Below are 17239 nucleotides of genomic sequence, written 5' to 3'. Positions count from 1 at the left end.
CAATGAAGGCTTGTACCATCTGGTAAAGACATACCGTTTATTTTGGACACATCACCCTCTTTTTTTTTTTTTTTTGGTCTCTTTTTTTGTCTATCTATCTCTGGTCTTTCTCTCTGTGTTGCAAGTTCCTGTTTTCCGCCTAGCATGACACTGGTGTAGTAAAAAAACCCACGGATGACGTCAAAAACATGTCCGAGCCAAAGGAATCCAGGACTGCTTTCACCTCTTTAACACTGCTGCATTTCTTTATTTTCTTTATTTACTTTATTTTCCTTCTTTCTTTCTTTTTCTCGCTCGCTCAACCTCCCTTTGACACAGATGGAAGCACAACAGTACACGTTTTCTTTTCCTGGACACTGAACATTTTTCCATTTTAGTCACAAATCGAAGCTTTCGTAGCATTGTACATCGATGCAGGCGTATGTAGGATCAGATGTATGTGGTTGTCGTATGCACCGGTTCAGCACTACAGCCCTCTCTGAAGCACCTGCAATACCCTCCTGTCATGCCATGCCCTCGCATACAGCCCAGAGAAGTGTATAAAGATACAGATCTGGAATACGTACAGTATCACTACGAGGCAGCCTCTCGTCTGCGATAGTCATCTGATGGCCTTCTCTGGTGACAAAAAGCATGTTTATTTCCCTAACTCTTTTATCACAGACTTGTGTGGGATAAGGCTGGAGGTGTGAAGTTGTTGCATTGCCAGTTTTTCTGAAGGGCTCTCCAGGTTATTCTCCGTTCAGATCTTCTTTGCTTTACCACAGTAAACGGAAGTTCTTCAAGGCCTATTGACGATTTCTGAGCCATACTTCACAGATTACCGTTTAATAATTGAACTACTGTCTGTGCAGCCACACACAGTTACTGCTCCAGCGACGTATTTAGACGAGAATTTGTCAGGTACCAATTTATTACCATTCAGGTATTGTTTTATGTGCGTGTCTTTACCGCTTCCACACGAAGAGTCATTTCATTTCAAGACCACAGTAGTTACAGTACCGACACAGCATAACAATAACTTAGCAAAACTGTTGTCTGTTTTTGTCTGTAATGATGTTCCATACATGACACAATGAGCTGTCATCCAAAGGTCAGTCACCCGTTGGGATAGGGAGTTATAGGGGTTATAGTTCCCCAGGGGTTGTAGTATGGTTGCAGAGCGTTAGACTCTTAGGAGGAGGATGAATGGACTAATATGATAGGAATGGATAATGGTCTATCTGAAGTTTCCATCGAAAGGTTATGTCAAGTTCCTCTAAGTTCCTTTTCTCTCTGTATGAGCTCGGTCCCATCATTCCCGACAGATCTGAGGTTGTTGAGAGCAGAGTAGGGATCCAACCTGTCCTCCTCCCAGCTCTTTAATATTTGGATATGACGGAGGGCTATAAGAAACTCCCTGTGCTGTACCCAGGCCCCCAAAGCCTTCAAGGATGATTCATCTTTCTGTTTTTCATTTCTCTCTCTCTTTCTCTCTTTTTCTCTTTCTCTTTTTTTCTCTCTTTTTCTCTCGCTCACTCACTCTCTCACACACACTTCGTTTTGCCTCTCTCCCCTTAAAAAATGTGTTAAGTTCTTGGTATGCTTCAAGTCCAGGCAATCCTTTCATTGACGCGAATGAATACATATCTGGAACCATCTGGCTCTAACCTCTATCAATTTCACATTTAGATGCACTACAGTGAGTGTATTCATAACCTTAAGAATGCCATCATGTAGTTGCTTTGTGTCTTAACCATTTCCTGTCCGTGCCCTCGGCATGAAACAAAAAAAAGTTTTTCTCTCTTGCCCCTCAGCTATTTCTCTCTCTTTTCTCCCTCTACCGCTCTCTCTCAATCCATCTCTCCATCCATCTCTCTGTCTCCTTCTCCCCCTTTCACTATACTGTGTACAATATAGGACAGTATAGAAAACATACTGTATCTCTCCACTCTAGTTCCAGTCTGTGTTGTCTATGTAATACTTGTCTGTTCCTCTATTTAACCGTCCCCTTCCCCTCTCTCTCTCTCTCTCTCTCTCTCTCCTTCTCCAGCCCCAGTCATATGACGCGGTGGAGCCCTTGGACTTGGAGGAGTTTCTGATGTCACAGCTGCAGGGCGGAGACTCCGCCCTCATGCGGGAGCTCGGAGATTTCCCTGACGATGACCTGGAAGTAGAATATGTGGAGAAGGAGTGTCGGACCGTACGCCACTCTGTACCTGATGAGGGGTGGGTTGCATGGTCACATGTTCAATATAGAATAAAGTCAACCATACCTGTTACTACAGTGGCAAGAAAAAAGTATGTGAACCGTTTGGAATTACCTGGATTTCTGCATAAATTGGTAATCAAATTTGATCTGATTTCACAACAATAGACAAACATAGTGTGCTTAAACTAATAACACACAAATTATTGTATTTTTCTTGTCCATATTGAATACTTAATTTAAACATTCACAGTGCAGGCTGGATAAAGTATGTGAACCCCTCGGCTAACGACTTCTCCAAAAGCTAATTGGAGTCAGGAGTCAGCTAACCTGGAGTCCAATCAATGAGACGAGATTGGAGATGTTGGTTAGAGCTGCCTTGCCCTATAAAAAAGACTCACAAAATGTGAGTTTGCTATTCACAAGAAGCCTTTCCTGATGTGAACCATGCCTCGAACAAAAGAGATCTCAGAAGACCTAAGATTAAGAATTGTTAACTTGCATAATGCTGGAAAGGGTTACAAAAGTATCTCTAAAAGCCTTGATGTTCATCCGTCCACGGTAAGACAAATGGAGAAAGTTCAGCACTGCAAACATTGCTGCACGTCTGAAGTTTGCAAAAGTGCACCTGAATGTTCCACAGTGCTTCTGGCAAAATGTTCTGTGGACAGATGAAACTACAGTTTAGTTTTATGAAAGAAACACACAACTCTATGTGTGGAGACAGAAAAGCACAGCACACCAACATCAAAACCTCATCCCAACTGTAAAGTATGCTGGAGGGAGCATCATGGTTTGGTGCTGCCTCAGAGCCTGGACAGCTTGTGATCATCGACGGAAAGATGAATTCCCAAGTTTAGCCTAACATTCTCCTGCAAAATGTATTTTTCTGCCCGCCAATTTGAAGCTCAACAGAAGTTGTGTGATGCAACAGGACAACGACCCAAAACACAGAAGTACATCAGAATGGCCTCAACAGAAAATAATCCTTCTGGAGTGACCCAGTCAGAGTCCTTACTTCAACCCGATTTGAGATGCTGTAGCATGACCTCGAGAGCAGTTCACACCAGACATCCCAAGAGTATTTTTGAACTGAAACAGTTTTGTAAAGAGGAATGGTCCAAAATTCCTCCTGACCGTTGTGCAGGTCTGATCCGCAACTACAGAAACGTGGTTGAGGTTATTGCTGCCAAAGGAGGGTCAACCAGTTATTAAATCGAAGGGTTCACATACTTTTCCCACCCTGCACTGTGAATGTTTACACGGTGTGTTCAATAAAGACATAAAAACGTATAATTGTTTGTGTGTTATTAGTTTAAGCAGACCGCGTTTGTCTATTGTTGTGACCTAGATGAAGATCAGATTACATTTCATGACCAATTTATGCAGAAATCCAGGTATTTCCAAAGGGTTCACATACTTTGTCTTGCCACTGTATATTGCTTATGCCTATTAGATCTCCACAGATTGTGGAGAGGGCCTGGGTCTAGAGTTCTGGGGTCGGCATTGATTTAAGACAGGCTAAAGTCCCAGTAACTTTCTCTGCTACGAGCCTATATCTGTTTCAAGGGCCCCACTCACTAGTTTACTAGGTCCCACTACAATGGCTTATCATACCTCAGAAGGCTCTTACAATCCAGAAAGTACTGTGCAAGTGGTATCTTAGCGTCTTTGGATTGTCACTCACCTTGAACATGATAGTACAGGTAATGCTGATAAGATAGGAATGTAGAAGGAGTGGAACAGGTCATATGCGGGCTGTCTGCGGAGGGTATTTCCGCATGTGTGTGTGCGTGCCCGCACACGTGAATGAGTGCATACGTGTGTATGCTGCCGTATGTGTGTGCGTTCCATCCTTCTCATTCCCTCTCTGTCCTCCTGTATCTCTATAGGGTGGAGTTGGATTCCCACGTGAGGGACTGTGTTCAGAGTTACACCCAGCCCTGGCTGATGGTCAGCAGGAGGTGAGCCTCTTATCATGGCACATTCAGGGGCTGCTTTCTCTCCTCATCTTATTTTCTTCATGACTACTGACCTGTCAAATGCTTGATGTGTGTCCGCTACTGGTCATTAACCCTGGAGCGCTACTTGGTGTGCGGGCGTTGGGACAATATGCCTAAAGGCTGTGAAACAGCAACTTAAGCCTATACCCCAGGTGGCTCGGTCTCCAGGACCAGGGTTGGTGACCACTGGTGCAGACGACACAGTGGAAACCTATGCAGTGGAAACCTAGGCAGTGGAAACCTAGGCAGGGATTTATAGAGAAGAAAACTATGCAGTGATTTATACAGAAACCTATACAGTGGAAACCTATGCAGTGGTTTATACAGTGGAAACCTATGCAGTGGTTTATACAGTGGAAACCTATGCGGCGGTTTATACAGTGGAAACCTATGCAGTGGTTTATACAGTGGAAACCTATGCAGTGGTTTATACAGTGGAAACCTATGCAGTGGTTTATACAGTGGAAACCTATGCGGCGGTTTATACAGTGGAAACCTATGCGGCGGTTTATACAGTGGAAACCTATGCGGCGGTTTATACAGTGGAAACCTATGCGGCGGTTTATACAGTGGAAACCTATGCAGTGGTTTATACAGTGGAAACCTATGCAGTGGTTTATACAGTGGAAACCTATGCAGTGGTTTGTACAGTGGAAACCTATGCAGTGGTTTGTACAGTGGAAACCTATGCAGTGGTTTGTACAGTGGAAACCTATGCAGTGGTTTGTACAGTGGGAACCTGTGCAGTGGTTTATACAGCGGGAACCTGTGCAGTGGTTTATACAGCGGGAACCTGTGCAGTGGTTTATACAGCGGGAACCTGTGCAGTGGTTTATACAGTGGAAATGTTTTCTTGTCAGATGCAGCACCACAGGTGTTCTCGCCCCTGTCTGTTTCACAGGAAACAGAGGGATATCTGAGAAACTGTGATAACACCTCTCTTCATCTTCACACACTGATTACAGCCAAGGCCTGCTGGTTTTATCTCTCTCTCTCTCACTCACACACACACACACACATACACACACACACACACACACACACACACACACACACACATGCTGCGGTTCTGTTTGTATGTTTGTCTTCTGGTTTGTTTTAGATTAAAATTCCACCGGTGTATCAGTAACCATGCCATATCTGGGGTTGTGTGTGTGTGTGTGGGCAGGTGCCAGGGAGATGGCTGGAGTGCATATTCCGAGCGGGCAAGTCTACACAAAACTCTGCGGAAACAGACTTTTGAATCCGACGTCCAGCCAGAGAAACAAGAGACACGGGTAAGCACAAAATATACACAAGAATGGATACACAACACCACGACAAAGATGACCCAAATAGGTTTTAACAAAACAGATCAGGGTTCGGGTCCGCAAGGATCAGTTCTGTCAGTCCCATTGTCATCAGGAGACCAGAGTACATCCAGAGTTTACAGTAGTATCGCATGCAGCTTTCAGATACATTACGGATTGAAACAGAGTAACATGATACCCTGGGTACTGTATAAGAGAAAGGTAACATGTTCATCATGAAACCCGAATACTACAGTTTCAATCTCCTCACTCCTCAGATCGATTGATGTAGATCGTTTTTTTGTTGTTGCCTTATGCAGTGGTTTATACAGTGGAAACCTATGCAGTGGTTTATACAGTGGAAACCTATGCAGTGGTTTATACAGTGGAAACCTATGCAGTGGTTTATACAGTGGAAACCTATGCAGTGGTTTATACAGTGGAAACCTATGCAGTGGTTTCATTGTCAGATGCAGCACCACAGGTGTCCTCGCCCCTGTCTGTCTCACAGGAAACAGAGAGATGTCTGAGAAACTGTGATAACACCTCTCTTCATCTTCACACACTGATTTAATGGTGAGGACAATCTAATCAGCGTGCAATGAAAGTGGAGAGGCTGAGCGAGAACGTGAGGGAGAGAACCGAGAGAAGGAGAGAACCGAGAGAAGGAGAGAACCGAGAGAAGGAGAGAACCGAGAGAAGGAGAGAACCGAGAGAACCGAGAGAACCGAGAGAACCGAGAGAAGGAGGGGTTGGGGAGCACAACACTGAACACAGAAGTGTTTTGTTATTCCTATTACCTCTGTCCTGGCACCGTCTCCCTCATGTTTACCCAGCCTGCCCTGCACCCAATGGGGTGTGAATATTCATGCAGTCCCCGTCTGTTTCCGACCAACCCCAGGCAGCATCCAATTCTCTGTCCTGCCAAGTCCCCGGACAGCACCCAGCCAACCCCATGCTCCAGCTCCACCTCTCCCAGTCCCAAGCTCAAAGCTCCAACCCCCTGACAGTCAAGTCCCAGCCCCAGCTATCCTCTGTCTCCAGCCTTAGCCAGCCCCCAGCTCTATTCAACAGTCCTTGCACCAGCCATCCTCAGCCAGCTCCCAGCACCAGCCAAGTTGCCTCCAGCCCTAGCTCCTCTCCCCATCCCCAGCCCCATTCCCCAGGTATTGCCAAGTCTCAATCACCCAAACCAAAGGCCAATTGTTCCAGCCGTGAGTTTCCCACCCGCTCCAGGCCAGAGAGAGGAGAAGAACAGGCCTATTGTAACTCGGCCTCTAATTGTCCCATGCTCCAACACTGCAGCACTCTGGGGATCATTAGCAATCCCGTGGGGTTGCCTGGAGCCCTGTGGCCCAGATTGGGGAAGCCTGGTTGGGATTGGGGCACTGTGAGGCAGTGGTCGGGGTGTGGAGGTTAGATGGAAGATGGATGTTCACTCTTCCATTTTCTTTAAAGGGTGAAATTCCTGGATTGTTGAAGACAAAAGATTTGAGTAAATATTTTGACCCAAATGAGGCAAATTTGCTGAAGGATGGCAACAGGGGGTTGGCAGGTGGCAGGATGGTGTGGTTGGAAGTAGGACGTAGCCGGAGACATCCAGAGCCGTCTTGTCATGTAGCTCAGTGGTAGAGTGATTCCATGTTTGCAATAGCCCTGATTTAACACTGTGGTCTCTCTGTGGTGGTAGGATGCACCCCTTTGCTCCGAAGTTTCTGGGCTCCCCTGGAGTTGAACCCATTAGTCATGGATTCCATGAGGTTGCCTTGATTCTCTTGATGTTCACACACAGTTAGGAAGCAATGGACGACGACTTACCTCTCCGCTGCACTTGCATAGCAAGTTACCGGCCTGAGCTCTTGAAGTAATGCAATTATTTGGAAAACTTGCAATGTAGGCCTGTATGAAATATACTTTGGTTTGGGAGAAGTAACATTATTTTGTTGGGAGAATTGGGTATTTTGGATGTTCTCTTTTCCATCCTCTTCCTACCTCCTCACTCCCTGTCCATTCCCTCTCTTCTAATACCTGTCATTATTATTACAGGTGAAGTCCCCCTCCCTGGTGGTACTGAGTGATGACTCCGGCAGGACCCTGACCTCCTCTGACTTTGACCTCCGCTCTGGTCTGACCCCTGACCCCAGAGTGGACGGGCTACTGCGCTTCAGTAACCACGATGACCTGGACAGGTTCAACCTGGAAGCCCGGCAGGCGAACCGCCACGCAGACCTGTTCGCCTTGTACCCACCCACCGACGAGGTGAGAGGGGGACACGCGCGCGCGCCCGCACACACGAACACTAGCGATGCCCGGGTTGACTCATAACCTGCAATCCCCGCGGTTACAGTCCCGAGTGGCACAGCGGTCAAAGGCACTGCATCTCAGTGCTAGAGGCGTCACTACAGACCCTGGTTCGATTCCAGGCTGTATCACAACCGGCCGCGATTGGGAGTCCCATAAGGCGGCGCACAATTGGCCCAGCGTCGTTAGGGTTTGGCCGGGTAGGCCGTAATTGTAAATAAGAATTTAGGGTTTAGGGTCATGAAGTATTGTGTGTATAAAGAGTGGGTGGCGGGTGGATTGAATAAAAAGAAAACAATTCTATAAAAAGTCCATAAATGTATCATTCTTGTGAAATTGATATCTATATGCTACATTGAGGTTTTTCTTTTCATTATTTTAGGCTTTCTGGCATTAGTGCATAAGCCTAAGCTTTCTGGCATAACAGTAGGCCTACACGTGCCAAATAGCCTACGCCAGTCGCCAAACACTTTTGTTAACGTCAATCCACTGAGGAATAAAGGACAATGCCGGAGTTCAAGTCAATAGGAGAAAAGCTGTGAAATGCAGAGTTGAAAATAGAAGGGAGGGCCAGAAAAGTAGTGTTTTGGAAAGATTTGGTGAAGAGGATAATAGCAGAGGCGCTATACAAATTCGACAGTCACAAGACGGGGGATTTCAAATAGGCCTAAGGTACATAAAGGGAACTGTAGCCTACTGTTTAGATGGGTTAATGGGAAACTGAAATCTGGACATTGACTGTAGGTGTATAACCTCTCACATAGCCTTCATATTAACTCATGCAGAATTAAGCATTTCTTGAAGTAAAATGATACTCCAAATGTAGAAATATTTTGACTCGGGAACAGGAGTGAATTATAAAAATAAAAAAAATTCTGCATCTTGAGAGAATGTGAATGTGCAGTTACAGTATATACTGTCTGTAGAGGTGTATCATAAAGCTGATTTAGTATTTCAACCACATAAAATATGAATCCAAGCCAAACTGCAATCTTATCAGAAACATGTTGGGTCATTTTTACAGCTTTCTATTTCCTTACAACCGGTCAAACTGATGTCATTTTTGAACATTTTGCCCAGAAAATCTGACCCGTTTACATTTTTTGTCATTGCAATTTCTCCCCGGTCCCTAAACTTCTTTGCTCTGAGAAAGAACCATTAGATGACAGAGCACGTTACAGATGTCAACAAGAGTGAAGCATTTATGACATTCTGGTGAGCGAGGGTTTATTTAGTCTTCTAGGGCAACATATAATAACAGAAGAGAAGCTGCATGTATCTAATTATAGACAAGTTGACTAACAAATAACCTACCAAATTGTCATAAATTATATTAAAAAAAATCATATCAGGCAAAAATAAACCTGTTCCCACTGTCATAAAAATAGTTCCACTGTCTCTGACTGTAGCCTACAGCACATTTTCTATATTAGCGGGTTAGGGTCGGGTGCGAGCCTCAGATTTTCACTTTATCACGTGTAGTCGGGTGGTTGTGGATGGGGTATTAGCAATTGCCGGCGGGTGCGGGTGAACAAACAGCTGACCCGTACATCACACCAAGCTCATGCTTGACTTGATATGAGTGGCTAGATCCATGACGTTCCTCTGGTATTCCAGGATGATGCAGTGGAGATCCGGCCTATTCCCGACTGTCCCAAAGATCACATGGGAGACCGGATCATCATCCGGTGCCAGGCCATCAGGTACAGTAATTACATTACTTATCACAGACGGAAAATAATTGTATGCTTCTAGCTACCTGTACGTGAGCATCAACAGAGTGTGTCTGACAGGGTGTCGGAGAGAGAGAGGTGTAGCCCCGCAGAACGTTTGTGTGAGAAGAACACGGAGAGAGGACATTTAGCATGACTTGGTGTGCTGCTGCAGCTGTCAGACCATCATTTGTCTTGGAGAAGTCTAACCCAGACCATTTCCGTTTGGTCTGAACCATTGCCTTTAGTGTGGTAGCTGTGCGGTACAGTGGCTGTTGCATATCCTCTAAACCAGGGGGTATTCAACTCTTACCCTACGAGGTCCGGAGCGATGCTCGTTTTCTATTCTACCTGATAATTCATTGCACCCACCTGATGTCCCAGGTCTAAATCAGTCCCTATTTAGAGGGGAACAATGAAAAAATGCAGGCCAACTGGCTTCGAGGTCCAGAGTTGAGTTTGAGGGCTCTAGACAATCACTTTCTGTGAGATACAGTCCCTCTCTCTCTTTCCCTCACTCATTTTCTCACCCTCTCTTCCACATTCTTTCTGTGTGCTCGCCTCTTCTTGCTCTCTCTCTCTCTCTCTTTCTCTGCATTCTCTCTTTGTTCTCTCTCCTCTCTCTTTCTGCCTCTCCCACACCGTAAAACAGCCAAAGATTTCAGCTACGTTCTGCATCATCTCTCAGCAGTGTTTTGGCAGCAGCCTGTCCCAACTTTCAGCTTGACTCATCGCTCTCTAGATGGGATTAGTGCTATGCAAGTGCATGCGTCCACATTTCGTATCCCTGTTGCATCTGTCGATTTATCCTGAGTTGATGAACAGAATAGAGTAGAGTACAATAGAATAGATAGATTTTTAACAGGTGATGCTTGCTTGCTGGTCGACACACTGCTGCTATGAAATGACAGTCTGATACTCTTTCTCCCCGGTCCGCCATAGGTTTGAGATTGACATCGAACCACTGTTTGCTACCCTGGCTCTGTACGACCTGAGAGAGAAGAAAAAGGTACAGTAGGCCTTTCCTTCTGATGTTTTTTTTTTTTTTTTTAAGAGTGCTGTATTATTTCAAATCAAATCAGTATTTGGCCTGCTTATGAGGTCATGAAGAATCCCATGTTGTTGGAGGTTAATGCGTGCCAAGGACAAAACGCGCCGTAGCAAAACGTCGGCCCGCGCGCAGTAGATCCCCCTCCTTGGGTGTCGACGAACCGTGGCGATTCAACATGTAGAATTGTCGGGGGAAGTGAACAGAAAGCGGCAGCTGACGTTCTGGTCCGAGGCAATAGGACTTTCTTTTCACTGTTCGTCAGCACAGCGCATTTCGTCCTTTTAGGTGATCTTATGGCCAGTCTGTTAGGTTTGTGTTGGTGGTCAGTGAAGGGATGTATCAGTGGGATACCCAAGGCTTTAGCCACAGTCCGGAGGCCCTGGGACTGAGAGGCCTCGCCAGTAGAGCAAGCATAGCCGTGTTCATCTAATTCACACTGTACTCTCCTATCCAAACGCAACACCGTTAGCCAAAGCTAGTAGCATGTGTGTTATGTTCTTACACAGCTGGATATTTTTTTGGGGATTTAGGGTTTTAAGCCTCAAGGGCACCGCGTGTCCCTCATTAGGATTTGAACCACTGACCTCATGGTCATCTGGTCACACTGCTTCCTGGTTGGGCAGTCTGTGAAAGTATTACTGTTGTTTTTCTACTGCCTTTCCCTTTATTATGCGCCACATCAACTGCGTAGCGAGGGACTAGATACTGCTATTCTCCATAACATCCATCGGGCACAATGTGTTATTGTGAAGGTTAACACAACATCCCCCTTATTGAATTCATTAGAGGAGGAGGCAGATAGGCCTGACAAAGACACCATGTTGTTGGCCCATGAATCATTCCTCTGTTACGGACCAGGATGACATACTGTCCAGCTTGTTTAACCAATTACAATTGACATGACTCAATCTGGAAAAGAGGCGTTTGGTGACTGAGGTTCTCGCTCTTCTGTCGCTGTCTCTCACACTCTCTCTCGATCTGTCTCTGTCTGTCTGTCTCTTTCTTTCTGTGTCTCTCTCTCTCTCTCTCTCGCTCTGTCTCTCTCTCTCTCGATCTGTGTCTTTCTGTGTGTCTCTCTCTCCTCACTCACACACTCTCTCTCTCCTCTCTCACACTCTCTCTCGCTCTCCCCTCTCTCTCTCTCTCTCTCTCTCTCTCTCTCTCTCTCTCTCTCTCTCTCTCTCTCTCTCTCTCTCTCTCTCTCTCTCTCTCTCTCTGTCTCTCACACTCTCTCTGTCTCTGTCTCTGTCTCTCTCTCTCTCTCTCTCTGTCTCTCTGTCTCTCTCTCTGCCTCTCTCTCTCTCTCGATCTGTCTCTCTCTCTTGATCTGTCTCTCTCTCTCTCGATCTGTCTCTCTCTCTCTCACACTCTCTCGATCTGTCTCTCTCTCTCTCACACTCTCTCGATCTGTCTCTCTCTCTCTCTCTCTCGATCTGTCTCTCTCTCTCACTCTCTCGATCTGTTTCTCTTTCTCACACTCTCTCGATCTGTCTCTCTCTCTCACACTCTCTCGATCTCTCTCTCTCTCTCTCTCTCTCTCTCTCTCTCTCTCTCTCTCTCTCTCTCTCTCTCTCTCTCTCTCTCGATCTGTGTCTCTCTCTCTCTCTCTCTCTCTCTCACTCTCTCTCACTCTCTCTGTGTCTCTCTCTCTCTCTCTCACTCTCTCGATCTGTGTCTCTCTCTCTCTCTCTCTCTCGCTCTCGATCTGTTTCTCTCTCTCTCTCTCTCTCTCTCGCTCTCGATCTGTTTCTCTCTCACACTCTCTCGATCTGTCTGTCTCTCTCTGTCTCTCTGTCTGTATTTCTGTTTCTGTCCCTCTCTATTTCTCACGTTCACCATCGCTTTTCTGTTTCTATGCAGTGAAATGCTGTGTTTTAATGCTGTTTTGGTTTCACATCTGGGAAATATGCAGCAGATGTTGATATAATTCCCTTGAAACGTTCCTCTAATCCTGTCCTGCCCTGCCCTGACTGACTGAGAGGGTTACAGTACACCAGGGGTCCCCAACTAGATTCAGTCGCAGGACAATTTTTGTTCTTGAGTGGATGGTCGGGGGTTTGGAACATAATTATGAATCATTTGTACTCTGCAAGAAGCCCAAACAGATATTACAGTATGTTTCACAAAAACATAATCAATTAAAACCTTGATTACATTGGTGCATGATCAAATACAGTATGTCTCTCTATTTATGAGTGGAAGTACTTGGGAAAAGATATCCTAAATTGAAATCATTGTGAGCTCAATTTCTAGTGATTTTTACAGTATTTTATGCCCCCCCCCCCCCCCCCCCCCCCCCCCCCCCAAAAGAAAAAAATAAGACAACTGATTATTTACTTTTTGTTCAGAAAAATGTTGGGTGCCAAATAAAATGCCACCAGTTGACAATCCCCTGCAGTACACAGTAGGAACGATTATTATAGCGACAATGGTTATGATTATTAGACCAACCACGGGGGTGCGTATTGACTACAACAGCAATAGGATTATCATAACAAGCATGGTGCATCCAGGGGATTGTGCGGTTAAGTTGAGGTTTATGCCAAATGTTTAGAAACAGCCAGGGATCCTCAGCTGTGCTGTGTCTCATCAAAATTAATATGACGTGCTGTGGAACTCTTGGCTTTTAAAGTGAATACACTTTGCATAGCTGTCACTATGGAGACCATGTGAAATGTTGAACTTTGACGTGTTGACCCAAGTATCAGAGAGAGACGGACGGCAGTTTGTTGTAGCAGTCCTGCTATGAAATGTTAAAGACTATTGTAGAAGACTAATGTGACATGTGGAATGAGGAGAAGTTGTAAATGGACCTCGCGTGACACTCACAGAGTACAGGGTGTCCATAGGGTCACCCTTTTCTTAGGACACAGTCGCAAAAGGAGGCGTAGAAACAGAGGCTCTTTGTCATTTTGGCTTTCTTCTAAATGTTTTTGGGTCATTGCTAGGGCTAGCTTCGAGTCAACCAAGAATTGTCTTTTGACATTGTGCTGGGAGACACTTTGTTAAGAAAAGATAGGGAAGTGGAGAATGAGAATAACCCTACACCCAATATAGCTGGTTTAGCGTTTTTGGAGTTAAGCAGGCTATATTGGGGTACGGTTATTTTCTGTCTCCACTTCCCGATTCAATTGGGAAGTGGACAGGATTTGGAAAGGCACACACCTGTCTATTAATGGTGCCACAGTTGACAGTGCATGTCAGAGCAAAAACCAAGCCATGAAGGTCGAAGGAATTGTCCTTAGAGCTAGCTCTGAGACAGGATTGTGTCGAGGCACAGATCTGGGGAAGGGTATCAAAAATGTCTGCAGCATTGAAGGTCCCTAAGAACACAGTGAGCTCCTTCATTCTTAAATGGAAGAAGTTTGGAACCACCAAAACTCTTCATAGAGCTTGCAGCCCGCCCAAACTGAGCAAGCAGGGGATAAGGGCCTTTGTCAGAGAGGTGACCAAGAACCTGATGGTCACTCTGACAGAGCTCCAGAGTTGGCCAAAAGGCACCTAAAGGACTCTCAGACCATAAGAAACAAGATTCTCTGGTCTGAAACCAAGTTTGAAATCTTTGGCCTGAATGCGAAGCCTTATGTCTGGAGGAAACCTGGCACCATCTCTACGGTGAAGCATGGTGGTAGCAGCATCATGCTGTGGGGATGTTTTTCAGCAGCAGGGACTGGGAGACTAGTTGGGAAAGATGAACGGAGCGACGTACAGAGATCCTTGATGAAAACCTGCTCCAGAGCGCTCAGGACCTCAGACTGGGGCGAAGGTTCACCTTCCAACAGGACAACGACAACGCAGGAGTGGTTTCGGGACAAGTCTTTGAATGTCCTTGAGTGGCCCAGCCAGAGCCCGGACTTGAACCCGATCAAACATCTCTGGAGAGACCTTAAAATAGCTGTGCAACGACGCTCCCCATCCAATCTGACAGAGCTTGAGAGGATCGGTAGAGTGCCAAGCTTGTAGTGTCATACCCAAGAAGACTCAAGGCTGCCAATAGGTGCTTCAACAAAGTACTGAGTAAAGCAGGGGTGTCAAAGTCAAATGGACGGAGGGCCAAATAAAAAATTTAGCTACAAGCCGAGGGCCGGACTGTTCGAATGTTCATTGAAAATTTTTTAAATTACGCATATAGTCTAGTGAACCTAATTGAACCTACTGAAAACCTAACAAATATATTCCAATATGATCAGATAAATAAAGCAATATTTTCTTATGGCTCTGTCAGTAATCTTTAATTTTCAACAGACACAAAAGACAAATTTCCTTTATATAAAAATCCCCATAACATGAACATTAAATGAAAGAAACCGGTATTCAAGGCACCATCAGTAGCCTATATTTTCTATTTTAGCAAAAGTGGGCTAAATTTACTTCAAAGAAAAAAACAATAATAGCAATTTTCTATCATCCACTCAACTGAAATATTTTTAAAATATAATTGGATTGAAATACAATAAAATAAAGTGCAAAAATCTATTAATCAAAAACAACACTTTGTTTAAGGAGAAGTAACATGCAGTGAAAACAAATATTAAACTTTAACTTTTAAACTTGAACTGAGTAAAAACTCTAAATATGTGATTGCACAGTAATGTTCACTTGTTTGAGGTTGAGGGTGATACTTGGTGGTGTCCCATCTTTTCCACAAGTTCATCAATGTTCGGGGTAAGGCTCTGAGCTGAGGAAATCCTCAGAATTGAGTGGAGGTGTTCAGCAGTAAGTCGACTTCTGTGTGATGTTTTGTTCAGGTTCATCAAAGAAAACAGTTGTTCACACAGGTATGTGCTGCCAAACATAGACAACATTTGAGCAGCCTGGATGCGCAGCTGGGGCATTGTGTCGGGGAGGAAACGGGCGAACTCCGCAGCACCCACTGCCGCATATTTTGCCCTCAGTGCATCATTGCATTGGAGGTCAATCAACTCCATTTGGAGGTTTGGTGGTGAGCTTTCCACGTCAACAGCAAATGGGTTACCGAGCAGTTCCAACCTGCTTTTTTGTGCTTCAAAGTCAGCAAATCGGCGTCGAAAGTCAGCGGCAAGCATACCTATTTTATCAGCCAACTGTGCGCTCGGGAACGCACTGGTAGAGAGCTTCTCTTTCATGGTCTGGCAGCTGGGAAAGTGGCTCAAATTTTCTTTCCGTATCTGCGTCTCCCACAGAGTCAGTTTGGTTTTAAATGCCTTCACTGTACTGTACATATCAGAGATGACATGATCCCGACCCTGCAGCTGCAAGTTCATTGCATTCAGATGACTCGTAATGTCACACAGAAAAGCCATTTCACACAGAAACATTTCGTCTCGGAGTTGTGTTGTGTCTTTCCCTTTGCTGTCCAAGAACAGACAAATCTCCTCACGAAGCTCGAAACATCTTTGAAGCACCTTTCCCTGGCTTAGCCATCGCACCTCTGTGTGATAAGGCAAATCACCATGCTCCGTTTCTAACTCCGTCAGAAATGCCTTGAACTGGCGGTGATTCAAACCTTTGGCTCTGATAAAGTTAACTGTGCGCGTGATGATGCTCATTACATGCTCCATTTTCAAGGCTTTACCGCACAACGCTTCCTGGTGTATGATACAATGATAAGCTGTCAGCTCACCTGTCGCGTTTTCCTCTTGCATCTTTTCCCGTATCTTCGCCACCAGTCCGCTCCTGAGTCCACACATCGCAGGTGCTCCGTCGGTTGTCAAACCCACAAGTTTTTCCCAAGGCAGCTCCATCTCATTTACACATCTTGACACCTCTTCATACAAATCATGCCCCGTAGTTGTGCCATGCATAGGACGTAAAGCCAAAAACTCCTCTGTCACGCTTAGGCTGGAGTCCACTCCGCGGATGAAAATTGACAACTGGGCAATGTCAGAAATGTCGGTGCTCTCATCCACAGCCAAGGAATATGCAATGAAATCTTTTCCCTTTTTCACAAGCTGCTCTTTTAGATTGATGGACAACTGGTCTACTCTCTCGGCAATGGTGTTTCTGCTCAGACTCACATTTAAAAAGAGTTGCCTTTTTTCTGGGCAAACTTCGTCACAAACTTTAATCATGCAGTTTTTGATGAAATCCCCCTCCGTAAATGGCCGGGCTGATTTAGCGATCTCTTCTGCCAAAATAAAACTGGCCTTGACAGCAGCCTGGCCTTGTGATTTGGCTTTTTTGAACAGAGCCTGTCGAGATTTGAGGCCTCGTTTTAATTCCTCTTCCTTTTGTAGCCTTTGTTCCATGTCCTTGTTTTTGTCCGCGTGTTTCGTTTCATAATGTCGTCTCAGATTATACTCTTTCAGTACCGCCACACTTTCTCCACACAGAAGACACACAGGTTTTCCAGCTACCTCCGTGAACATATACTCCGACTCCCACCTTGTTTGAAACCCCCGGTTCTCAGTGTCCACCTTCCGTTTTGCCATTTTTGATGGGTATCTGAAAGTTAATTTTACTGTGATGCTGACGACTGCTGTGCCAATAAATATTGAAATGAAGCAGCCTACTGCTCGGTGCGTCACCGTTGCATTGTGGGAAATGTAGTATTGGTGCGTGTAAAAGATCTGCGGGCTGCCGGCTTGCTGCGGTCTGCGGGCCGGTTCTAATAATAAATCAAGATCATCCCAGGGGCCGTAAAAAACCTTCTCGCGGGCCGGATGTGGCCCGCGGGCCTTGACTCTGACATATGTGGAGTAAAGGATCAGAATTTT

At 45.4% G+C, this 17239-nt stretch overlaps 1 protein-coding gene across 2 annotated transcripts in view; it reads left to right on the top strand.

Annotated features, from left to right (window-relative positions):
• The window catches only part of dock8 (dedicator of cytokinesis 8), an 80614-nt gene that overhangs the window by 22130 nt on the left and 41245 nt on the right, over positions 1-17239 (top strand). For both annotated transcript variants that reach the window (XM_055920197.1, XM_055920196.1), the window contains exons 3-8: positions 2033-2208; positions 4081-4152; positions 5360-5468; positions 7527-7739; positions 9399-9484; positions 10436-10502. In XM_055920197.1, coding sequence (XP_055776172.1) covers positions 2033-2208; positions 4081-4152; positions 5360-5468; positions 7527-7739; positions 9399-9484; positions 10436-10502 — 723 coding nt within the window. The remainder of the gene's footprint in view (positions 1-2032; positions 2209-4080; positions 4153-5359; positions 5469-7526; positions 7740-9398; positions 9485-10435; positions 10503-17239) is intronic.

This window comes from Salvelinus fontinalis, chromosome 4, assembly GCF_029448725.1.
Source record: "Salvelinus fontinalis isolate EN_2023a chromosome 4, ASM2944872v1, whole genome shotgun sequence".
Classification (NCBI taxonomy): Eukaryota; Metazoa; Chordata; class Actinopteri; order Salmoniformes; family Salmonidae; genus Salvelinus; species Salvelinus fontinalis.
This window is presented reverse-complemented; position numbering and strand designations above follow the sequence as displayed.